The 23,927-nt window shown below is 43.6% G+C and overlaps 2 protein-coding genes and 1 long non-coding RNA gene across 9 annotated transcripts in view; 1 reads left to right on the top strand and 2 right to left on the bottom strand.

Moving 5' to 3' along the window:
* LOC135911874 (uncharacterized) overlaps positions 1 to 5,208 on the top strand; it is a 186,367-nt gene extending 181,159 nt beyond the window's left edge. For all 7 annotated transcript variants that reach the window (XR_010567484.2, XM_065444205.2, XM_070527428.1 and 4 more), the window contains one exon: positions 4,992 to 5,208. Coding sequence is in view for 6 of the 7 variants with exons in the window: in XM_065444205.2 (XP_065300277.1) it covers positions 4,992 to 5,037 (46 nt within the window). In the remaining variant the exon portion in view is untranslated. The remainder of the gene's footprint in view (positions 1 to 4,991) is intronic.
* Positions 1 to 23,927, bottom strand: part of LOC135911875 (uncharacterized) — a 351,642-nt gene that overhangs the window by 148,280 nt on the left and 179,435 nt on the right. The window lies entirely within an intron of this gene.
* The window catches only part of LOC135911843 (uncharacterized), a 72,252-nt gene continuing 60,247 nt past the window's right edge, over positions 11,923 to 23,927 (bottom strand). The window contains exons 5-8 of the mRNA XM_065444181.1: positions 19,445 to 19,500; positions 17,389 to 17,497; positions 15,485 to 15,550; positions 11,923 to 13,952 (exon numbers count right to left, since the gene is read on the bottom strand). Coding sequence (XP_065300253.1) covers positions 13,904 to 13,952; positions 15,485 to 15,550; positions 17,389 to 17,497; positions 19,445 to 19,500 — 280 coding nt within the window. The 3' untranslated portion in view covers positions 11,923 to 13,903. The remainder of the gene's footprint in view (positions 13,953 to 15,484; positions 15,551 to 17,388; positions 17,498 to 19,444; positions 19,501 to 23,927) is intronic.

Raw genomic sequence — 23,927 nt, 5'->3', positions numbered from 1 at the left:
GACGCTGACGAACTTCGTCATTTTTGTTCTTTTCTTTGCTACGAGTGCTTTTGTTTATTACCTTCGTTTGTTTGCAGCATCGGGTCGATGCTTTTTAAGAGGGGGGTAATGACACGTGTACTTATCTTTATCGGGCAACCACGTTTCGCAGCCTAACAAAAGTAATCGCACAGCATGGGACGCGCCTGTATGTACCGAAGTTTCTGGAACGTTATCGATGCTTCTGTCTGTTGTCGCTGAACGTTATGTTATCTGATTGCATCACTTGACGCGAATGGTGTAGAGCTTTGTGGAAGGCATGCGGGTCCGAACGATTAGTCTGGAACATTCGATGACTGCTCTATAAAAGCCGACGCTCTTGACCCGCTGATCAGATTTTCGACGATCGCCGAGCGTGTTCGCCGCCATCGTTGCGCTTTAAGTGTAGCCTGTTTTGTGGGCACAGGTTCGCCCAATAAAAGCTAGTTTTGTCTTTCACAGTACTGCTACTGTGTTCTTTAACGTCACTACCACGTGACAATATTGGTCTCGCGGCGTGAGGCTCACCCGGTTTCGAAATTGCGCCGATCTGCGTAGCAAGTTTAAGCCGTTTCTTCTGGCGTCGGGAATAGTAAATTTGCCAGTGCTTGTCTTCTGCCTGCTGATCTGCCATGTCTGCCGAACTAGGCATATCTTGCTGCATCGCTAAATCTTCTCATACTCCGCTCCCTAGGCCACTCTGTCCCGAACATGCGGTGGGATAGGCTTCCTCCATCGCTTGTGTTTCTGACGGATTTTGGACTGGTCCGTTTGCCGGGTGGTTATAAGTTGTTGCGGTCGCCTGCCGGGGGTACATTCTAGTCGCTACGCTGCTGCGCCCGCGTTCTAGTTGCCCGTTGGGTCCCAGGTGCGGCTAGGCCTGATGGCAGGCCCAGCTCGCCGACCAGGGGGAAACTTCAATCTCCGATAAAAGTCCAAAAAGTGGGCCTACCGGGTTGTTGAGAGTGGTGTCCTTGTGGTGCATGTCGCTTGCTGAGTCGATTACGCCAAAAGTTTTGGTGGCCCGATGGGTTTGACACTCTGAAAACTTCGAGAATCCACGGAGCCCATGCAACGCACGTCCGCTCCCGTTTGCTTCTTCTTCTTCTTCCTGCCGGAAATCCCCAGACTGGCGTTTCTTGCGCTTGTCCTTGATCGTCTGCACCACCCGCTCGGCTGCATTGCTTGAATCGGTGGTACGGTACGGTAACCGGTGGTACGGTACGGTGAACCGGTGGTACGGTAATCCATCATCTGGCGGATTCCGTTGTTCGTCAACCAGACCAGCTACTCTGTGCTGGTGAAAGCAGGACCATTGTCGGACACGACGACGTCCGGCAACCCCTGGGCAGCGAAAACCTGTCGCAACGCCGCAATGCTCGCGCCTGCCGTTGGATTGGTGACAGGTAAAACCTCCACCCACATCGAAAAGGCGTCCACCACCACCAGGAAAAGGCCCCCCCAAATCCACATGCAGGCCGGACCAGGCACTCTGTGAGAACGGCCAGGGGGTGATTTCCACATGAAGTGAGGCCTGCTGAAGCTCCTGGCAGACCCGGAAGCTATGCACCATGTGAGCGATGTTTTGGTCCAGGCACGGCAACCAAACGCGGAACAGGGCCACTATTTTGGTCTTTTCCACGCCAGGATGATCCGCGTGCAGCAAGTGCAGGACCCTGCACTGGAGACTTTGTGGGTCACCACCCTGGTACCCCACAGTAGGCAGCCCTGCTACAAGCTCATCTCGGCGTCCTTGTTGCTATATGCCTGCTGAACGAACTCCTCCCCACGGCACACCGCCTTGCCCACCTGTGACAAGACTGGGTCCTGGCTGGTCGCTTGCAATACCGCAGACCTGGAAAGTACCCTACGGGTACCCGTGCTCCATCATGAGCACTTCAGCAGGTTCTGGAACCGCACCTGGCACCTATGGCAGGGGCAGGCGGCTCAGGGCATCAGCACGTCCCAGGTCCTTTCCCGGACAGTAAACTAGATGGTAAACAAGCTGCCAGCGTCGAGGCCCAGCGTACCACTCAAGATGGACTGCCTTGACAGGCCCCAGCAGCCCCAACAACGGCTTGTTGTCCGTGACCACCTCGAACTTCTATCCTACAGATACTGGTGCAAGTGTCCAACCCGGAGCATGAGGGCAAGGCCTTCCTTGAGCGGGGTTGTTCTAAGATGCGGAATTCAGTAGCATGAGAAACTAATTTACAGAAATTCAATGAATATCTGGCAAATATTTACTTTATGGCATATATTCCTATCTATCCACCTGACGTTATTCTCCAAGATGACACGAGCTTCGAAATATTATTTCCGAAAATGTAGGACAAATACATGAGCATTCAACTTAATAAATAAATGATGAAATAATAAATAAATAAATGCGTACATAATTCCGAATGAACAGGCCTGAGAAACTCAACAACTACAATTCGCAAATTGGAATTTGTGCTATCAAATAAATAACTAGAAGGTGTGTTGTGAATTTTTGGTTATTACTTGCATGTGTTTCGATATGTGGTGCAAATATTAAACCCCTCTTTGAATAATCGAGTGCAATGATTAGAATTATGTTATTGGCAAAAGGGGATATATAAAGGTTTCGGAAAACTTAGAAATAATCAGCCCGAATAAACCTAGTGTAGGAAGGACAATTGATTGCTGAAACGCTAAGGTATACGAAATGGCAAAAAAATAACGTCACTGCACAGAAGATTAGGTTTTGGATGGCGGTAGACTGTCGTTAGAGTGTGCTTTAATTGACAATGAAAGACCGGCAGTTATAAAGGCCCATATAAAACTACGCATTCTACTTTCCGACCATATATAATTTGTAAATAATCCTTGTTATCTTAGGTGTATGGGTTAATTAGACGTACACCTGCTCAATGTTTTAAAAAGTGCGTTTTCTTTCCCTGTTACCATTCGATTATTACAAAGATTTCTGGAACATCTTTGTGTCAGGCAAACAAGCGCTACAATACATGTAAATACCTGAAGCTTTACAAGGGAAGTCTTCCCAAGAAGTAGCAGATCGCTAGAAAACTTCAGTGATGTAATACATGAAACAAAGCTTCTAAAAAAGAGGTAATTTACGTGAAGCAATAGAAAGCTGGCAATTTTCATTTTCTGAGCTTTCCTCCTGGCGAAGGAAGCCACACAATCGGCATGCCTAAATGTCAGGAGTAAAAAGTCATGCAGCTATTATCTTCTGCCCATTCTGCAACTTAGTGTGTGGGAACTCCCCTTTCATGGAGCGTTTGTTCACTAGTTTGCAAATAATTACCAACATGACGTAACGTCTGTACGCGTTTGGATGCTCCATTTTATTGGCGTGATTTAGGGCTGTGCTTTAGTTAGCTAGTGCTAAAACGCAGCTCCTTTAATTACAATTACTGAATGTCTTAAACCAAATCTGTTACTCTGTAGTAGGGCTTGAAATATATTCCTGATTCATAATCCATAGGTTAGGTCATTAAAAAAAAGCCTCATCAGCACCAAATCTCATTTAACTTCAGACGTTCTGAACTGCCATAGGGGAAAATATAGGCCACATCCAGTTCGCTATCATGGTGGCTTCTGAGCTAGTTTACAACCTGTATGTAAGATATCCTTCACTCTGGGGAGCTAAGTTAGGTGATGGTCTGGTGTCTCTCCCACCAGGATGAACATCTGAGACTACAGACAAAAACATATCTGCCTACTTTTGACGCGAAATACTTCTTACGTGCCAGTGAGCATTTCTAATATATAATTTAGAACGTAATACCTGATCTAATTATTTCTGATGAAGAAAGCAATTATATCTGATAGAATGAAATGAGCACTTATCAAATGTGGCACCTTGACAATGCTACTGATTAGTTGAGCAGCCTAGAAACGATACTTGTTGCGATTATCATGCACATTTTGCACGAGTAAACTCAATAATGCTTTTGAATTTTCTTATTTAAAACGAACATTGAGCTTTTGCTGCCTAAATCAAAACAGGAGACACCAGGTATGTTGCATTAAAGAGCAAACAAATTCTTCACCAGAAGTTCTTGGTTGCGTAGCCTTAGCATGGTTTACGAGCACTTTACGTTCTCGTCACTTCGAAATTCCGCTGCAGCAGGGGGCACAATCCGTGATATTGTACTGAGCTGCGAACTGCCATTTCCGCAATGCGAACATATAAGTATTTATTTCCCTCAAATGGAAGGCAGTTTGGAAAGAATACAATACTTTTGGCCAAGAACCAATAAATAAGTAAATAATACTCAGGTGTACAAGATCATTGCAGATTGGTAAAGTGCGACATCTTTTATTCAACTCAAATTTATTCCAACAGTTGACCTCCATATTTGCTTTCCGCTTTGCAAATGTTGTGTGCCACAAGTAAAACAGTTTCTGCTAATTCACCCATTGCTCACTCAGCAGTTCTAGTGTGACGAAATCCTGAACGAAAAGATTCTGACTGCAAAATCTATTATCACGATAGCCATGCCATAAAAGCTGAGCCTAAGGTGCATAAATTTATGCGCGAGAGGCGTTTGACGGTTTAACTTGGTAATACGCTTAAATCGAATGAGTTCAAATGTCATAATTGCGAAGCACTTGTATGCTTTCGGCATAATTGCCTTTAATATGGAGGGCCGGTGACTCTCCGTGGAAATATCCCCCCCAGTAATATTTCTGCTTAAGAGTGCACATAGCGACGTAAAAACGTAGAAAGATACCTATATGACGATTACAGTCAATGTATTCAACTTACATGTTATCAACAATGCATGCTTGGCCACAATGAGCAACGCATGTTTGACTGCATTCTAGTAGGTAAACTTGCAGGGCTCATTATATTTATTCTGAGTTCGTTGAGGATAAGCTCCAGATAGCTACCTTTGCAAGGCGTTATGTCGCCGCTATCACCCTAATGTACCTCTCCCAAGAAATGAAGCATTACAGTTCTTTGACGCTTTACATTGCAGGAGATGCCGCCACTTGGGAGAACTTGAAGATATGCCGGCATGCTGACGACAAAAGGCTGACAGCCAGGCAGCGACACATCTTCTTATTTTCCTCTCTAAAATCTGATAAAATCAAGATGCAATGCTAACGTATAATCTGATATGTGGAAATAAAATTGGTATAAATGGTTGTTTTAAGTCAACCTATCTTATGCACGCCGTTGTGGCAGATCCAGAATACTGATATTATTCCCCATCATTTTTCTCATTGAAAGAGTTTTTAAACTATATCTTTGTTGGACTCTTCCTCTAGTTTCAGTGCTTGTTTCTATGGATTTATGAAGCCATCAAATTGCTGTTAGCGCATTTCATTTTACCAGAGCACCTCACCTTTATGACGCATTCACAACATTGGCGACGGCGAAATTTACGTCGCATGACGTTTTGTGACCGAAAAAAAGTCGCCCTAGCAGCTAGCTAGCCGAGACCGATTTTCGTCGCCGAAAAAAAAAGAACATCACTTGTCGCAAGATAATCGGAACACGCGATAATGAGAGAAAGGATGGAATAGACGCGGATATGGTCAGGGCGTATGAAGGACAGGTTCTCCAAGGGGCGTGGGTGCCGCGTTCGATTAAGTCATAACGCCCTCGTTCCCCCCTTCCCCTGTCGAAAGCGGCAACGCATGTGTAGGTGGCGTGTAGCTGCGCCGTTCTCGCTGGGGACCTCGACAAACCATTCAAGCGGTGGGCCGTCAAGACAGGTACTGCTCCCTAGTGGCGGTGAACAATTATTCAACGTCCTCTTTCCATTTGAGCGGTGCGTCGTCGGATAACGTTCCTGTAAACTCTGCATCCCCTTACCTATAATTAAGAAAGCGCAACCATGGCCTGTCACGAGGTTATTTTCAAGTACATATGCTTGTGTTATGTGCATTTGCGCCCTGTTTCTTGGGCAAGGAAGCCTCCCGGACAAGTATACTGTGTAGTATGTGGACGTACGTAATAATATGGGCTCCTATTCCCACTGTGAAGGTCGTTGAGCAGGGAAGCTGGGGTATCCCCTGATCCCATACACCAATGTAACGTAGCCTTGAATTGGGTCCTACCTAACCTGAGCATGTCACCATTGCGCATACTGATGTTGCTGTTCCTCTCGCCACTTCTGGTGTTCACGCTGTTCTTAGGGAGTCATAACTATGCGAGGCTTTTCCATAGTGCTATCAGAACATATCAAATGAGTGCTAGGTTTCTAGGTTTCTTCGTTTACATGTCAAAGTGTAGTTACGCCACTACATGCTTCGTATGCTTCAGTTGCTCTCACCAGGGAACTGCAGCTCATCTGTAATCATTACCGCGAAACTCTTGTGGAAACATTATGCATGAAGAAGAGCTTGCGGGTTCCTTTTTTTCTGTCCCCCTCGCATGGTGGACGCTGCCGCTGCCACCGACATGCTGGACGGTTAGCATTGCAGAAACGTAGAGAGTCTCCGGTTCGGTTACCTCTCGAATCAAGGAAGGGAAGCTATCCGTCTTTTTCGTGTTCACAAGGGAACTGAATGACTGGTTCTTTGGAGTTCGAGGACTCAACAAGACTGTTCCTGCATTACAAATAATCATAATGCATCAATATACTCGGCCACCTAAGCTCCGTAGAACCTGAGATTCAGTTCACTTGTGAACACGAAAAATACGGATCCCTTCCCTTCTTTTATTTGCAAATAAACCGAACCGCAGACTGAATTTGCAAAACTGCGAATTTTTTTCACACTCTTGAATTGATGTCGGTGATTACTATAAAGGACAGCAATATCACGCGCATAAGCTAAGACACATACATTATATGAGTTGAGTATAAAACCTGTTATGGTCTAGCTTTTTAGCGTACTGAGGCAAAAGCACCGGATGTAAGTATGCTGCAAACAACAATGGCTATGAGTTACATCTATGGCAGACGGACCGCTTGACTTGAATGGATCATCCTACCTACGTAATAATAAAGATTCCTGTAGTACACTGCTGTACGCTATGCATACCCCTTCGAGTATATTTAATCCAGCGCTGACAGGTTCTAAAACCGAAATCAACACATCGTGCGCTACCTTGTCAAATACTGTTTCTGTAATATTGTGAACTGACCGTGCATTACATTAAAGCATTCCAGCACACTCGGTGGTTTACGAACGCTTGACATAGTGTTTCTACCTTTAATCGCAAAAGTTTGGCGTGGGCCTACTCTTTTGCTAATTGGTGGCCGTAATCTACCAGATAATATTTCCATCATAACATTGTAAACACCGTCAGTTAAACATATTGGGCGATACGACGTTACTTGGCGCACATTACTTTCGTCCCTACTTACATGAATGCGCTACTGTTGCATTCATGTAAACGCGCCTTGTAGCCATGTTTACAGAAATGTCAGAAAATGCGACGGTACCGGGCGCATCAGATTTTTTAGCGCATCACGAGTAATGCAGTGCGCCAGCGCTTGCATGTAGCGCATCACCCCTTGAATGTTGGTGGCGGCACAAGGTTCTGCACATCAAAGGCAAAGAAACATATCCAGACGATTTCGGCGCCATGGCACGCCGCAGCTCGAAGATAGGATGAGATCCCAAGCAAATTCAATTTCCAAGAATTCCTAATGCAATGCGATTGTGTCTACATGCACTGGGAAAGTCGTGTCAATCCACCACTGTCTGGTGTATTATACTGACGTGATTTCCCAGAGCATTAGCCCCATTAGCTCCTAAACGCGACTAGTGGTCATCGTGGGTAATAGTACTGAATGAGAATGCAAGAAATCAATGCGGTTGCTAGGCGTACTTGCAGTTTTCTGTAAGGTAACATAGATGACAGATTCTACGTCATGCAGATGGTTTACAGGGCACAGCTCTTAAAATCGCCCGTTGCTGGGTTGAGCGTGGGTATACCTCGGCGTAACCGCGCCAGCGCATTCGGGCCGCTGCTCGCGCGTTTGTCGTCTTCTTCCACATCTGGCTCGGAGAATTCTAATCACGCCAGCGCTTTCATACTACCCCTCGCGTTCATGCCACTGCTTGCGCCAACGCCGTCATCTTCCACAGCTGGCTCCGATGCTGCTACTCATGCCAGCGTTCCACTCCTGCCATACAGTTTCTCACTATGACACCCAGAGGAAAATCTGGCGCCACCGTCTATGGGAGTTTCTTAAGGGGCGCCGTGCCGTCATGGGAATGACGGTATATGTGCCTGCGATGCTTGTGTTGGCTGGTGTTGTAAGAGGCTTCGTGTAAAACGTGGATATAGCTACAAAAATAACGCGTTCTTAAAGTAAAATATTCATAAAATGTTTGCATTCATGCATAATTCATCTTAGTCGCCCAAATGCATTACCAAGCGAAGAAAAGCAAGAACAGACGGCAAACTGTTTTGAAGCGAACGCGAATCTTGTCGTCTGTCATCCAGCTCTAGCGGCGGGCTGATACTTTTTGCGTATCATATAATTTTGCATGCAATAGCAAGCTTTCATAGTTAAAGAAAACAGGTTTTTGCGTAATAATAACGCTAAAACAGCTTTTTCCATGCTGTTTTAGTAGAAAATGGATCATTGGGACAGACGGAACGGGGCTTGCCTGGCTCTAAGAGAACGATGCCAATCCGAAGTAACAATATACAGGCATTCCCATGCATGCCACAGCGCTGCAGCGCCAGATTTCACTCTAGGTAATGTAGTCAGAAACTTTGTGTCTCATGCCCCTCCATCTACAAAGGGGCTGATGGCACGTGCCCAGTACCAGTTGGTGCGGTGATTTTGGGCTCAAATGCTTGGCCTCAATATATTACAAAATGAAATCTCATATTCGGCTGCACTCCATAAACGCTTCGGCTAGTATATTCGCTGCTCTTCTGTTAAGGTGTGCCCTGCAGCTTTAAAATATGTGCTTCGTGTTTCCCATAACGGTATTAAAGCATAAAATGCGCACAAAAGCGAAATGCTCAGGAACAACTCAAGTTTTTCCGTGCAGCCAGTTTAAATTAGCGATGTCTACATTTTCTTTCGAATGGGAAACATGTATAAGCATTATTCAAATATGGCGAAGCAGTCATGATGTTTTCAGTGTAGTTAAATGCTACAACATGTAGCTGCACTCCATAAAACTTGGTTTACAGACACGTTGGCCAAGTGCATCTGTGATAAAAATGTATATAAAAAAGAAGTGTTGTCCACATGAGACTGCCACTTTATTTGTCACAAGTGTATTCCAAGAGCCAGTTGAAAATTGCTTAAAGAAATTAATGATAGCGGGTTTAAACAATTGAAATAATAGGTAGCTGGTAATTTTTCAACTTCCGCAGCAGTTCTGAAATAAAACGTCGCCTCAAAAGCACAGAGCCTGCAGTGTTCGAAAACAGTTTTTTATATTTTTGAAGACCGATAATTATACAGCAAAGTTGCGTATGGCTGGGTTCTGGAAAAACTTGCGTGCGCCTATCGAACCGTGTAGACAGAGAATTTCTCCCCTGTTTCTATCGAAGGCATCCTGATCTCGCTTCGAAAAGCAATGAGCTTCCCTTTGAGCAATAATGAATTGTTTCCTTCCTGGTTTCGTTTTCTTCCTCTCAAGTAGTTGCTCATGGCGCGTCCTTTTTTTTTCCATTTCCGCAACCCACCAGATTGATGGGTTGCGGAATACTGGTGTTTCTCTTTTATTTGTGTATGTCCCCTTGAGTAACCTTTTTTTATTACTGCTTAATCAAGAGTGGTTTCCATCGAAAGAAAGCGTTTTGTGAAATATCAAAACACCAGTGGCATAGTCCCAAGTTATCGTTGCGAATGGTTTATTTTTTCCTTTACATTTCAATTTATTCAGTTATTGCTGTGATGTTCATAGTTGGCTTTATATTTCTCTTTCCGTTCATTTTCTCAGTCAAGAACATATGGAAACCTTCGCAAGCGGGTTTTTATGTTCACTGCTTCTATGCTGCATTCGGACATTCTTTAATTTTGACCCGCCATTTTAGCTTAGCGAATAAGGCGACGCGCTCGTTATTCAAGGCGATGGGTCCGATCCCATTTCAATGGCGGCGAACTGTAAATACTATCATGTACTTAAATGTACGCACACGTTCGAAAAGATATAAAACGTAACTCTCAGTCTTGATATGCTGAAATCATAAACTTCAATTCAGGCCGCCATGAATTGTATAATGGTCACAGTTTCCCCCTAAGGCGAGGCATTGATACGGATTGCAAAGTATTGGGCCACTATATGAAGTGCGAGCCGTATTATTTGTTGCATAAATTGCAGTAGAAATCTTGCTCCGGAAATAAAGTGAAAGATTAATGTGCTGTAAACACGAACAGGAAAACATGTATAGACCACACTTGATCATCGCGGACACCTGCTTCCGCTACGCTAACGTATTTTGGCACTTGTTCAGTATTATTGTGGAGCAGCACTTCTGCGCTTCTGCCGCCTCTCGTTTCAACCCGTCCCATTAAATTAGGATTTCGGCACCTACAAAACAACGTGTGCAGGAAGGACGTGCAAACAAATGTAGCAGCCTATCGACTCGCTCAGGTTTTGCACCAAACAATACTTTGCATCTTCCGCAGTTTACCTCCATGATAAGGCGTGACGCTATCATGTGGCAGGACCTTTTCTCACGAAATGTAATGGAAATGAAAAGTCCGTGAATTTGTAAAAAGTTACATTTGGAACCAACTAAGTGGTACACTTTTGGCAACTAACCTATGTACTCTGCCGCAATAGAACTTGTCAGTCGTTTTGTCATTTCAGCTGCGCTGGTGCGCTTTGCTCTTCAAATTTCATAGTGAGCAAGAAAGGGTCTTGAACATAAGAGAACATTTTCTATTGTTGGTCTCTCCTCAAAAATACTTATAGTAACTTGACCTATAAATACATTATCTAAAAATATGTGGACGTTTGTGAGGGCTTGCAGGTAACTTTCGCCTGATAAATTACGCTTCCCTGCTCAGGTACTTGTGTAAATTTATCGGAATGATAAGTGTCTAATGTCGTGTAGAATTACAGAAAAAAATATAAGAAAAAACACATCATTTTAGGTGTAATGTAGGGGTTCCATGGCTGTTTTCTATTCAGCAAATGCAGCTGAAGATTGCTGAAGTCATGCGCACAGAAAACAAAAGCCTTCGATGAGCAGTGGTTTCGTTCAGCTCGTACACAAAATGCCCTAGAATCTGCATTCTCATTCCCAATAACAAGCCCCATTCATATGCTGCGAGATTCAGCTGCTGTATATTGACACGCATTTCGTGAATAGAGATTTCGGGGCTCATCCTAGGCGCTGCTGCATCGCACTACTTCATTATATGTAAATCAGTTCGGTGACAATTGGTAAATATTCGCTCCGTGGCGGAAAATACCTTCGTCGTTCTGTAATCTCACACGCGCCATTTCATTCCGCTTTCTATTTACGTAAAAAAATGAGCGAAGTAAAAAAATTTACCGGCACACATAAAAGATGTCGGTTCATATGCGCGAAGAGTTCTTATGTTTGCAGAATGACCTAGTTGTATCCGTGACCTAGTTGGACAGCGCCCGTCTCAGGTTCGGGATGCTGTGGGGCCGATTCACATCGCCGCAGAGCACCAACTAGTTCTAATGAGCACAAGCATTCCTTGGCTTTGTGTTATGATCTCTTCAACGGTGATAAGCTTGGGAAAGGACACTGCGCCCTAAATTCGCCCTAAATTCGCTAAAACGCTCGTGAGCGTAAAAAAAGCAGGTTTGTGCCACTCCCATAACGGGAATTGCCCCGGCAACACCCCAAGTGCACATATTTGAGCGGGGACGCCTTATGTTTGGGATCAAACACCTCTTTTCAATGACCCATAATGGTAGAGTGTATAAGCGCAACTGAACGAGGACGTAGAAAGAAAGAGATACACAGACACAGCTCTTCACTTTCAACTATAGATTTTATTTTCGCACGCATCGATAAATATATACCGTGCGAGCGGAAACAAACGTAACAGCAAAAAAGAGCATTCAGTGGTGCATTTCGATGAACCGTACACGTGTGCAAGGCAAGCGAAAACATGTACTGCAATGGTCACAAAGATAAACCGAGGAATCGTATCTCCTTTTCCGTTAGTGACACCGAAGGCTTGCTTACGCACTGTTGCTCTAATTTTGCAATCTCCTAGGCCTCCACACTCTCCCTCGTCATCCTGCTATGAGCCTTATACAGAACCGAAGTGCTTTCAAACATGAGCTTGCAGGAACAATCTCGGCAGTGAATACCCAAATGACCCGAGATTACCCTAGTGATGTTATATCGATGGTCTTTTAATCTCTCGTTGATGCATCTGCCGGTTTGACCAATATACGTTCTTCCGCAAGAAAGTGGGATGGCATAGACAACGTTATGAGTACAGGTTAAAAATTGTTTGCGGTGTTATGTAGAACATGCGTGCCTTTTGTTATTCTCTGTGTTAACCTGTTTGCACAGCTTCTCTGCGCGCTCAGGGGCAGAGAAAACCACGTCCACCCCCGATTTCGCCACTATTCTTCTGAGAATATGTGAAATGCAATAAATGTATGGTACCACAGCAACTTTCTTTGCTCTAGCATTGGCACTGCTTCCATTCGACGTGCTTTTGCACTTCCTGCTTAAGCCCTCCTCGACAGAAGTGAGCATACGCATAGGATAATCAGAATCTGCCAGGTGCTTGGCCTGATCTCTGAAACTGGCTTCCATTTTGAGGTCACACGCAGCGAAATCGGGGGTGGGCGTGGTGGTTCGACAAGGCCGTGTGTGGTTCGACAAGAGGCGCCCAGAGAGCACAAACATAAGATCTACTGGGCCCACTTCAAGTTTCTAAACCCTGACAAGAAGCCAAGCATCAGGTCATGGGACATCTCTATTGATTCGCAAAAAACGGTGAGTTTCCGCTGGCCCAGAAATTTGAACTCAATACCTCCCGCATACCTGGTGGAATGGTCTACTACTTGTCGGATGGGGGCTTGCTGTCTGAACGGAAATTAGGGGCGTAAGCTGCTTTCCTAAGCGTATCACCCCTGAAGAAAGTCGAACGCAAGGCAGGTGTATGCTTTGCCCGTCTGAACCAATAGGTGCACTGCGGGTGTTGGAATCGAACTGGTTCTTTGAATGGTACCTCAAAATACATACAACATATGATGTGTACAATGTGCCGTTCTCTTTATTTACACACTACGCCATGTCCATGGCTTTGAAACATTGCGTGCTTGCATGAAATACCTGTTTTGGACGCTAACGGAACATGCAAAGAATAAGGCTTCCGTTTTTAAAATTTCGCCTGGTGAGGATGTCACCAAAATTGCCGGCCGAGTTTCGGCGTAGTTATTGTGTACTGTAATACAGGCCAGCAGTAGCCAAATATAACAGCACTTAGAACTGCTGAAAGAAGTTCAGGCGACAACTTCTCGCACCTAAATCAATTGCTGCTATACGCATATATTATAAGTTGGGTGAGTGAATGAAGTATTCATGGAGCGAGCAATATTTAACCGAAGATTGCATCCGACGGCGGGTGATTATGTATGCATGAGAGTGAGGACAGGGTGCAGGATGTGTGATCCGAATGTAGTGTGGTCTCAGTATTTTAATAGCGGTTAGGAACGAATAAAACAGGTAACAAACTGGGAAGAGGGTGAAAAACATTTTCTTAAAAAAGGTAGTAAGTGAAACATATGGTCAGAGACAACTTCAGAATATTGTATACGCCACAGCCACATGCAAGAAATGTGTGCATAGCAAAAGTATTCGAAATTATTTATCGCTGAAAGCCTAAGCCAGATACCTACTTAACGATTTGTTTTTCAAAGATAGACCAATTTTTTTCAATAGCATCTCTCTTGCAGCATTTTTTACTGAAGACAATAGAAGGTGTGTGGGTACGCAGCTGTCAGCTCGCTTTTGTCAACACGCTGGAATATCTTCAGGTATTTTCTCCTTATTGAGACACCTCCTGAAATGATAATCACCGAAAAACCACATTGCGTTATTTTACGCAAAAAAGCCTGATGAGGGCTTAGCGCCGGTATAACGCCTGACAAAGATAGCTATAATGACATCACCCACAAACCTTGAGATAAACTTTATCAAAAAAGGTGTTTCAGCATTCATTTTTTTTCATAAAATATCACATGAATATATTAAAGTGCATATCTACCCTAATATTTACTTTTAGCTGAATGGAAATGTGTATGCCTAATTAGGTGTCAGCTCACTTTCGTTAGCATTCCAGAATATCTCAATCTGTTTCCTAATTGGGGCAGCTCCTGCACTGTATTTACGACACCCTATTTTACGACACGGCCCATTGCGACCATGAAAACTTTGCCTCACAAAGATGCCTATACAGTCTTTACCCTTCGATGCATACAGATAAAATTTATCGAGCAATGCAAACACAAAAATTTATTCTTATTTTTTGATATAGTGATAAGCAATAAATGGGCCACATAATATTGTTCTGATACTTTGTTTCCTAAATATTGACATCTATGTGCAGGTGAAACGCGGACATATTGAAATATATGTAGTACTACGATGACTCACTTGAACATTTACCTATGGACTAATTCAGGTGCCATCATAATTTCTTGGCTGCATATTTATTTAATTTGAAATTGTTGCATGTTACTCGCGCTTATCTTGTACCTCTCGCTCCTCTGTCGCTTTATTAAAATCAACCAAAGTTATTTTTATTTCTTTTATGCAAGGGCAACACAAGGAAATAGCACTATTTTTTGTAAATGTTTAGTAATAATTTACCCGTTTACCATGCAAATAAGCTATATAATGTTGTAACGATTCTAGCTACACTGCATCAATAGCACTAACTACGTCTTCGTATGGAGTTTTTCGAGGAACATACATCATTCAACCATACTGAAACTGAGTGAGATTATACCCTCTCGACAGCCTTGTAATAGCATCGAGGTTCGTGCTCTCTTGAGAAAGCACACTTTACATGGTTATTTGTGAGAGCAACAGTGTCCTTCAATTTTCCTCCAATGACTGCTATGTAAAATATGTTGTTACCAGAAGTGGCTGCTTGCAGACAGAACACTGCCATTTTAGACCAAGCAGAATTGGCCACAGTATCGCCACCGTTTGCATTTATTTATTTTTTAACATTGAAAAATTTATAAGGTTGCACAATACTTCTTGCCATTTCAGCCCTTATATATGGCTCGCAACCACCTGCGAAAGCTCCCCACTTGTACTGAACCAGTTATCGTGCTCTTACTTGGCCAAAGTATAAGTAATATTGTTATTTGTTTAGATGTAAATTTTTAGGCATGCGCGTCAATTGAACTATCATAGTGCTACTTAGATTGTCCACGAAACTAGATACAGATGGCAGCGCATGAAATATGCACACCAAGTAGAGAAATTACATTCGGTATTGTATCCATCAGTTTGTAAAGTATCCACGTATGTTAAGTAAGCAAGTTTTGCAAATTAAGAATAAGTGAATTAACTTATACATACAAGAACGTCTCATTCATATTTTGCTTGTCCTGTTCATCAAACCACAAGAAGTGTAGCGACCCAAATCTGTAAATAGAAAGCAGTGCAGTTGACAAGCTTGAAAATACTATAGCCGAAAATGTAACACCTAATAGATGTTATCAACATCCCTCAAATTCAAATATTTTATATTATTACCTAAACTGAGCCCATATGCACTTTCCACATGTACGAGTGCAGGACGTAACCGGAATATAATTCAGGTATTTTAGGTCGCCTTTACGGTGTGAGCCGCAATCTATAAGCCTGACGCATCGCAGCTGGTGCCGAGCTAAAATGAAGTGTTACTTTAGTAAGCTCACATATTTACTTTGCTATAATTCAACATTTTTTGGAAAGGTTTATGAAATATGCTTACAGCGCAAAGAAAATTACATCTGACTGAATCGTCAAGCCATCGTAGTGTTAGCGTTTTGTTGTGCCCGTCAAGACCATGTGTTTTTATTTAACAATAGAGACAGCTACGGCGCAATTAAGTATGCCTAAATGATCGACATTGCATGTGTGCATCCAGAAACGAGGTTACCTTGAGATTGAACGTATTAGAACCTTCACAAAATGTGTGTTTGTCTTGTGACAGTGCAACCTATTGTGCGCAATGCTGATTCCACGTGACAAGACAGGCTGTCGCGCTTTCGACGTGTGGTATTAGTTGCCTTATGGCAGATTCCACAGAGTGGATGCAATTGTTTTTGTTGCACTGAAAACGCATACACTTATCCTCCGACAGTGGTGCTTCGAATACTAATTTCGAAGCCACTTTTTTAGGAATAAAACTAGGTCCCGAAGAAATAGGCAGTGAAATGAGCAGCATTACCATGAGAAATGGAACGGCCACGAAAACCAAATGTATAAAAGAACTAAGAGATGTAAACATGACCACGTAAATTATCTCGTTTATCAGGCCGAGTAGAGCTTGTAACACTGTGACTGCGAATACAGTTTTGTTATTGACTTGTTTATACAAAATACGGCAACGTAAAAAGAATGCTACGATGAAAAGTGCCAAGCATCTTGGTAAACGCTCCAATAAAAACAGACCAAGGTGTTCAAAGCGATACAGATGAAAGAAAAAGCATATTGTTTTATTTCTCAGAATGAACAATTGCTAATAAACAGGCATTTCCTGCGCTGTAATTCAGCTTTCATGACATTCTAATATCTGCCTTTAAACTATTCTTGTGATGCTCAACTCCTAGTACCTAGTGTCACGACTTCGATATATAGTGTCAGAACGTGATCATGTATTATCGCGATAAATCCTTAAAATTATTTGTACTCATATTTCTCATTCTTTGGAAAACACTTTCACGCCTCACTAATTATGAACTTACTTCTACCATTCGAATTTGTCACGCTGATGTTTAGCAATGAATACAGAACATGATTTTATTTTGGATATATTTTAACAATAGTTGTGACTATGAACAGTAGCAATGTTCCATCTTTATTGAGAGGCTAGGCGTTTCGAGTTCACTTTCCTGCTGCTATTGATGCTGCGTGCTTTGCGATGACACGCACTATGAAAAAATGATGATTGCTCTTATTAAACTCTAGCGCCCTACAAGAATATGTATTGTTCGTGGTCAGAATTTCTGCGCGTAATATATCAACCATACAGGAAAGCTCCTGTAAAATAACACAGCCGAAGTCACTAAAAGGCACCAATAATAAATTATTTCACGTGGCGTAAGTCTACCTCACAAACTCTACCAGGAAAAGCTTGACAAAGTATTTTCGAGTTTCCTTACTCAAACTCCAAGTATACCTAGTAAACATTTCTTCCTTATGTATTACTAATTAAATCAATAATGCCCAACTGTGGATTATCACTTTGTAACTGTCATAACCACTTTCAAACTCACATAAAGGCGGTTGCCTTGACTGTCGATTCTCTATTCATAGATCCATGCAAGTGCCCTATGACTGCAGCACTGGTATTCTGGGAGCAAAACGTTCCATCCGTCTCCACGGCTGCGCAGGGAAAGGTACATTCAAATTAGAATAGCGGATCTTGCTCTCACTGTCTGTAATGTTATGTTGATGCACAATTCCTGAAACTGAATAAGCTGGATAATGCGTCTGAAAAAATTGAAATTACTTCAATGATTAGAATTCCTTTTTATATGAAAGCATAGCATGCGATGTGTGCTTCTTCTTTTTAGGTAACAGGTAGACATTACCGAGCTTCTATTATCTATGTCAAACTGTTCTTATCACGTTAACTACTGAGTTTTCCGTACCTTTAGGAAACACTCAAGGCTATGGTAACACTTCCACCTCGCCTGGAGGTAACATCGACTCTCTGACTGGCCGCTAGTTTTATTTGGTTTACAATATAAAAAGGTAAAGCATTTAAAATGTAATATTTTTATTTACTCTGTTACTGTTGCGGTATAAAAAGGTATAATTTCATGCTGGATCTATGGATAAAACTTTAGAGGAGGAAAACGTATATTCTTGCCGCTACTTTTCTGCACATGGCGACGGGCTTACTAGTGTAAAATGTGAGCCGGAGCTTGAAGGAGCTGATGCTTGTGTGCCCCGTCCACAGCCACTAAAGCCTTACACTATGATGAGAGTGGTAGAATAATTGATATGTTTTTCTGAAGCACTATTCCGAGTTAGAAAAATCCTACCTACTTTGCATGAAATTATCGTCGAGTGAATACTGCCTGCCAATTTTTATCTTTGAGTAAGGGCAACAATAGCCTCCTATGAGGAAATGAATATTTATCTCGTGGCAAGGACACAGGCCTCTTTATGTGGTATATTGGCTTTCAGTTTTAGGTGACTCATGACTTGCAGTAATGTCTGAATTTAGTTTTATGCCTATATATTACGAGTTTTTTTCATATTCACTGTACAACATCAGTTTTAGATAAAGATCTCTGCCTGATAATGACATATTAGGCAGCACAGATATAAGCTTTGAAGATGTTACACAACCTTCAAAAATTTATATTGTTTAGGCACTCATGCCTTGCAAAAACCATGGCATTTTGCGGAAGAACATTGTTGACTTCTTTCGTGTGTAAACAAACGCTCGCGACTCATAAGTGTACCGTAATCGTCAGGCGAGTGTATATTACCGTCAATGTCAAGAGAAAGTGAGACCTTATATTTTTTATTATACAGAATGACCGCCCTTCCACTACTGTCTAGAGGGGTGCAAGCCAAGCTCCGGATATGCGGCTCTTCGTTGTCGAAAAGCCTCCCTTTCGCGCTCCCTCAATTCTAGGTCGGCACGTCGAGGAAGAGCCCTTTCTCGAGTGAGTCCCTGGCGACGTTCCTCAGTCCCTCCGCCGAAGACTGTGTAGTCTTCGGCGGAACGCACGATGTGAAAATAATAGATATTTATTGTGTTAGTTACATTAATGCAATTGTAATTAATATTAGTAATTTTATCATTTCATGTTCCTAATTTAGATTTTTCTTACCTAATTATGCATGTAATTTTTAAGTCAGTGGCCCCCTGCCATTCCTTAAACGCAGCCTGCTCTTCAGCAGAACAAGCGGAACGCAGCTTCTCCATGTGACGGCCGATCCTGAACTGACAAAAAACGGCGCGCGCTAGGCGAGCGTTCACGCAAATCACACCCTTTCCCTCCTCCGGAGGGAGGGCACGCCTGTCACTGGCTCACACTTTGCACTCCGGTCTACTTCTCCATGCATATAGAACCCTGTTATAAAGGGTGCATATCATTAAGGGACAGTGGCTGGATTGGATAGCGTGGTGCTCTCGGCTCCCGGAGGTCGGTGGTCCGAATGCACAGCTCGACATTAAATTTTTTATTTTCGCGTGGGTTGAGTTTTCTCGTAAGGCATAACCGACGCCGACACGAGTGCGGCAATATAAGCTTCGCTTGAAAAAGGACACAATTTAGCAAATTAGAAGTTTACTATTTTCAACATCCATACCTGACTGACTTATAGCACCGGTCTTTACGTTGGTGGAGATGAACTTATGCTTGCTCCTGAAATTAAAGAAAAGTCGTTGTTTAGAGCTCGAGTTTCCATCAAGGGATTTAAACTAAGTCGGAAGTAAATCATGATGCTCTGTGCATTAAGTGCATAGGCTGAACACTGAACATTGCGAACGTCAACCTGCAGAGTAAACTTATGACATCCTCTCCACTTAGTGTGGGGAAGCAATGCTTAACCATAAATGATGAGCCCTATCTCATGATACGATTCTACATTTCTACTTAAGCTTGCCGCTTTGCAAGGACTTGTAGCGTGTATAACGAAACAGCTTTTTGATTGAAAGTCCCTTTAGGGTTTAATTATTTACTACAACTACAATAAAAATAAGACCTGCAGTATTTCTTGCATGGGGATGAGAAATTTAGTATATATGAAATAACCACAGGGGAACAAAACAGACTAAGTACAAAACCCAGTAAAGCTTCATCGGTGAGGAGTTTTTGAGCATATGGACAGATTAAGACACACCTGTACTCACCTGCATCTTAAATTTTACAAATAACAACACTGGCAGTGGGAATGCTTGCCCAGCCTGTATGTCAGGTTATAGCCTTGAACTAGGAAGCTATATTACACTTAGCTTAAATTTCACTATAACCTATTACATTATTACTTTATGTCCTCTATACAGAAAGTAAAAAAATATGTAAAATTACTCCCGCAACCACTATGGGAGATGTACTAGGTTCACAATAATGTTTATTGGCCACTTAATGACCAAAAGCTGGTGTTTTGTTCGTGCTCAAAGAAGGTAACAGCACAGCTTTTCTTATAATCATATAAATAATGAAAGAGAACAAAAATTGGAGGACGCTTAAGCTTCGCCTTCAAGAGTGGGACGCGACAGCGTTCCCGTCGACCCGCCAAGGGGTATAAGACAATGCGCTACGGCACAGCAATCACTTACGATGCGCCCCGCATCGGACTTAGCGCCCACCTATCACGCGGTGAGCGTCGAGCAACGCAGCGTTGGGCGCGGCAACGAAACGTGCGCCTGAGCGAACGAAACGAACCAAAGAACTCGGTGTCTCGGAGGGGAAACGATCTACGCCAGCCAAACGTCGTGATCGGCACGGGCAGAGAGATAGATAGTAATCTAAACCGGAAGCACGGCGAAGCGTCGTCAGGGGAGAGGGAGTCCCGCGACGCGCCTGGCAGCGGTCCCAATGCGCGCGCGGCGCGCCTCCTGTCGGGGCAGCGCCGTACATTGAGAGGAGGGGGTCTTCTGTGTTTGCCGCAAGATGGCTCTGCGTGTGCGGAAAGCGCAGAAGAAATGCAGCGGAAACGCACTTCGCAACTCGTGTAATTGTGACTTCTGTACGTTACATGTTCATAATTACCGATATACACCGCAGTATAACTTTCCACGGCTCGTTTCGAAGGCAACACCGCATTCACTAGAGGCGCGTTTGCACCGCTTGGAAGCATCGAACTCGTGGCTGAGTGGTAGCGTCTCCGTCTCACACTCCGGAGACCCTGGTTCGATTCCCACCGGGCCAATCTTGGAAGTTGCTTTTTATTTATGAAGCGCCTGCCGTGATTTATCGCTCACGGTCAACGCCGCCGACGCCGACACCAACGCCGACGACACCGGCTTTTCTGCGACACGAGCTCCTTAACGCTATCGCGTTAAAAACTGCACCTGGCCCCGAAAGCATACATTACCAAATGCTAGGCCATCTCTCTGAACATGTCGTAAAAGCCCTTTTAAATTTTTAAAAAAAATATGGTTATAGGGGTTATATGGTTATATATGGTTATATCGCAATGCTCCAGCTCGATTTAGAGAAAGCCTTCGACAGGGTGCCGCATGACCTCTTGTTCTCTGTTTTAGAGCACGTTAATGTTGGATCAGTCATCCGCCAAGGCGTAGCCATGGCGTACAGAGGATGCACAACGCGGTTGTTAGTAAATAAGGGGGTGGGAGCGCGCATCCAAGTGCAACGCTCTGTGCGTCAGGGTTGCCCCCTGTCACCACTGCTTTTTTGTTTGTATATTGAACCTTTTTGTTTGAGTGTTATTGAAAGCAACAGCGTTCATGGTTTTCGTTTGCATGCGGCGGAGGTCCGCATTCTCGCGTATGCTGATGACATTGCCGTATTCTGTGCTGACTACGAAAGCGTTCGTGTTGTGGTTCAAATTGTGAAAGACTTTTGTTCTGTGAGCGGGAGTGCTGTGAACTGGGCCAAGTGTTTGGGGTTCTGGCACGGCGGCTGGCCCTTAACCCCAACGAATTTCGCAAATATGACTTGGACAGCAACCCCAGTAAAATATTTAGGAGTGCCGCTGGAGAATTATCGCGACAGTGAGCCATATTGGAAAGGCCAAGTTGCTGAAATGCGTGAGAAGGCCGACAGGCTCAAAGGCTTCAGCTGGTCTATTTTCGCGCGTGCCACAATTTGTAACCTTTTTTTTGTAACCAAGCTGTGGTATGTCTTGCAAGCAATTCATTGTTCACGCGTCAATGTGCAGAAGCTGCACCGTGTATTTGCGGTTTTTGTGTGGGGAAGCACTTGGGAGCGGACACGACGCACCAATCTGTTTCACCGCGTCCGCTCTGGAGGACTAGGTTTGGCCCATCTATATCTGCGCCAGTTGGTTAACCGATTTATGTTTTTTCGTGACACGACTGACCCCTTTTTGCGAACTGTGTGTCAGGTTAGGTTGGGCAGGGTTTTGCCAAATTTGGTTGTTAGTTCGGAGAGTATGCAAGGGAGCATTTTTGGCTTCCTTAAAGAGGTGTACATGGCATGTCGCGTCTTGCAAGTGCGATTTTCGTTTGAATATTTGTCAGTGGTGTCGCGAAAGAAACTTTATAAGGACCTGTGTGAGGTCTTTCTTCCGGTACCGTTGTACAGGTCGATGTACTGTGCAGGTCCATGGCAGTCAGTTCTAAAACGTGTGAAAAGAATGACTGTACCAGGCGGAGTTAAAAGTTTCTTCTTTAAGCTCCATACGAACACTCTTGAAGTCAAGACGTATTTGGAAGCGAAGGGTTTCTTTGTGCCTTGGGGAAATCATTGTTTTATATGCCGGAAGCCGGAAACTATCGAACATGTTTTCTTAGATTGTTGGGGAGCCCTTTTCTTTTGGGACATTCTCCAACGCACGATTAAAAAATACTTACCGGTTGATGCTTTCGGAATTAGATTTCTGCCCGTTGAGAGTGAAGACGGGATTCCTTTTGACATGATTATGATATTGGGCCTGCACAGTATTTGGCGATCCAGGATGGCGGCCAGCCACGCAGACATTGATGCCAGGCCCATAAGACAGTATTTTTGTGAATCTGTTAGCAGAGCTATTGAAGGCTACAAGATACAAGACCCAGTGCCTGAGTGGCTTCCAAGAATGGAAGCTTTGCTACACATGCGTGAATATTAATCTCATCACGTAACCCCAAGTGAGGGTGACGTTTTTTTTAACATACGTGTTGTGTTCTTCGCGTGGACTGATTTGTAAACTGACGTGTTGAAGTCGGCAATAAAGAAAAAAAAAAAAAAAAACTCGTGGCTGAGTGGTAGCGTCTCCGTCTCACACTCCGGAGACCTGGGTTCGATTCCCACCGGGCCAATCTTGGAAGTTGCTTTTTATTTATGAAGCGCCTGCCGTGATTTATCGCTCACGGTCAACGCCGCCGACGCCGACACCCGACGCCGACGACACCGGCTTTTCTGCGACACGAGCTCCTTAACGCTATCGCGTTAAAAAGTGGCCTCTGAAAACACAGAAATGTAGCGCATTTTCAATAACAGAAACACAAGCACGTGCCTGGCATAAATCAGAGCGGCGTCTTCTAAATAGTGGCTGGAGCACAATTGCAGGAGGGCTTTCGGGGCGGAACTGTAGGCAACCTATGAAACTTTTCCGACACAGCCATTTCCACTATGTGAATTGTTTTCATCTCATCAATTTTATGTAGAAGTACCTTTTCCCTTCGCCATATTGCGTGCCTTTCCTTTTAGTAACGAAGGTCAATAGAAACTATAGATATGTGATGTCTTGAAGGAATGTACGCTTTCTGGCCTACAATAACAACCATTTGCCCATGCAACATCTCCCTCCATTACACAGCCCTAGGACGTAATTTGTATCTACCTATTGCATTGGCGTTTTACAATTTGCATATCCATTGGCGAGGTTATCGTCATTTGAATAAAGCTGCGGCTGGCTCAGGAAAATGAAATTAGTTCACCTATTAACCACGCTCTCGATATGTCAACAAATAGCATTTTGTCTACTCTTACGCAGATGGACCGTATTCTGAGTTACTACAGAGTCTATCAGTCCAGGTTTTCTGGCAGTGTGCGTGTCACCTGCCAAGAATGTGTTTTATTATTTGACACAGAACAATATGGGAAATGTACGGTTGATGCTTCACTATTTCGTGTAAGTAAAATATTCACTGAACGAGGGT

This window comes from Dermacentor albipictus, chromosome 10, assembly GCF_038994185.2.
Source record: "Dermacentor albipictus isolate Rhodes 1998 colony chromosome 10, USDA_Dalb.pri_finalv2, whole genome shotgun sequence".
Classification (NCBI taxonomy): Eukaryota; Metazoa; Arthropoda; class Arachnida; order Ixodida; family Ixodidae; genus Dermacentor; species Dermacentor albipictus.
Note: the sequence above shows the minus strand (reverse complement) of the source record. Positions and strands in the feature narration are given on the sequence as shown.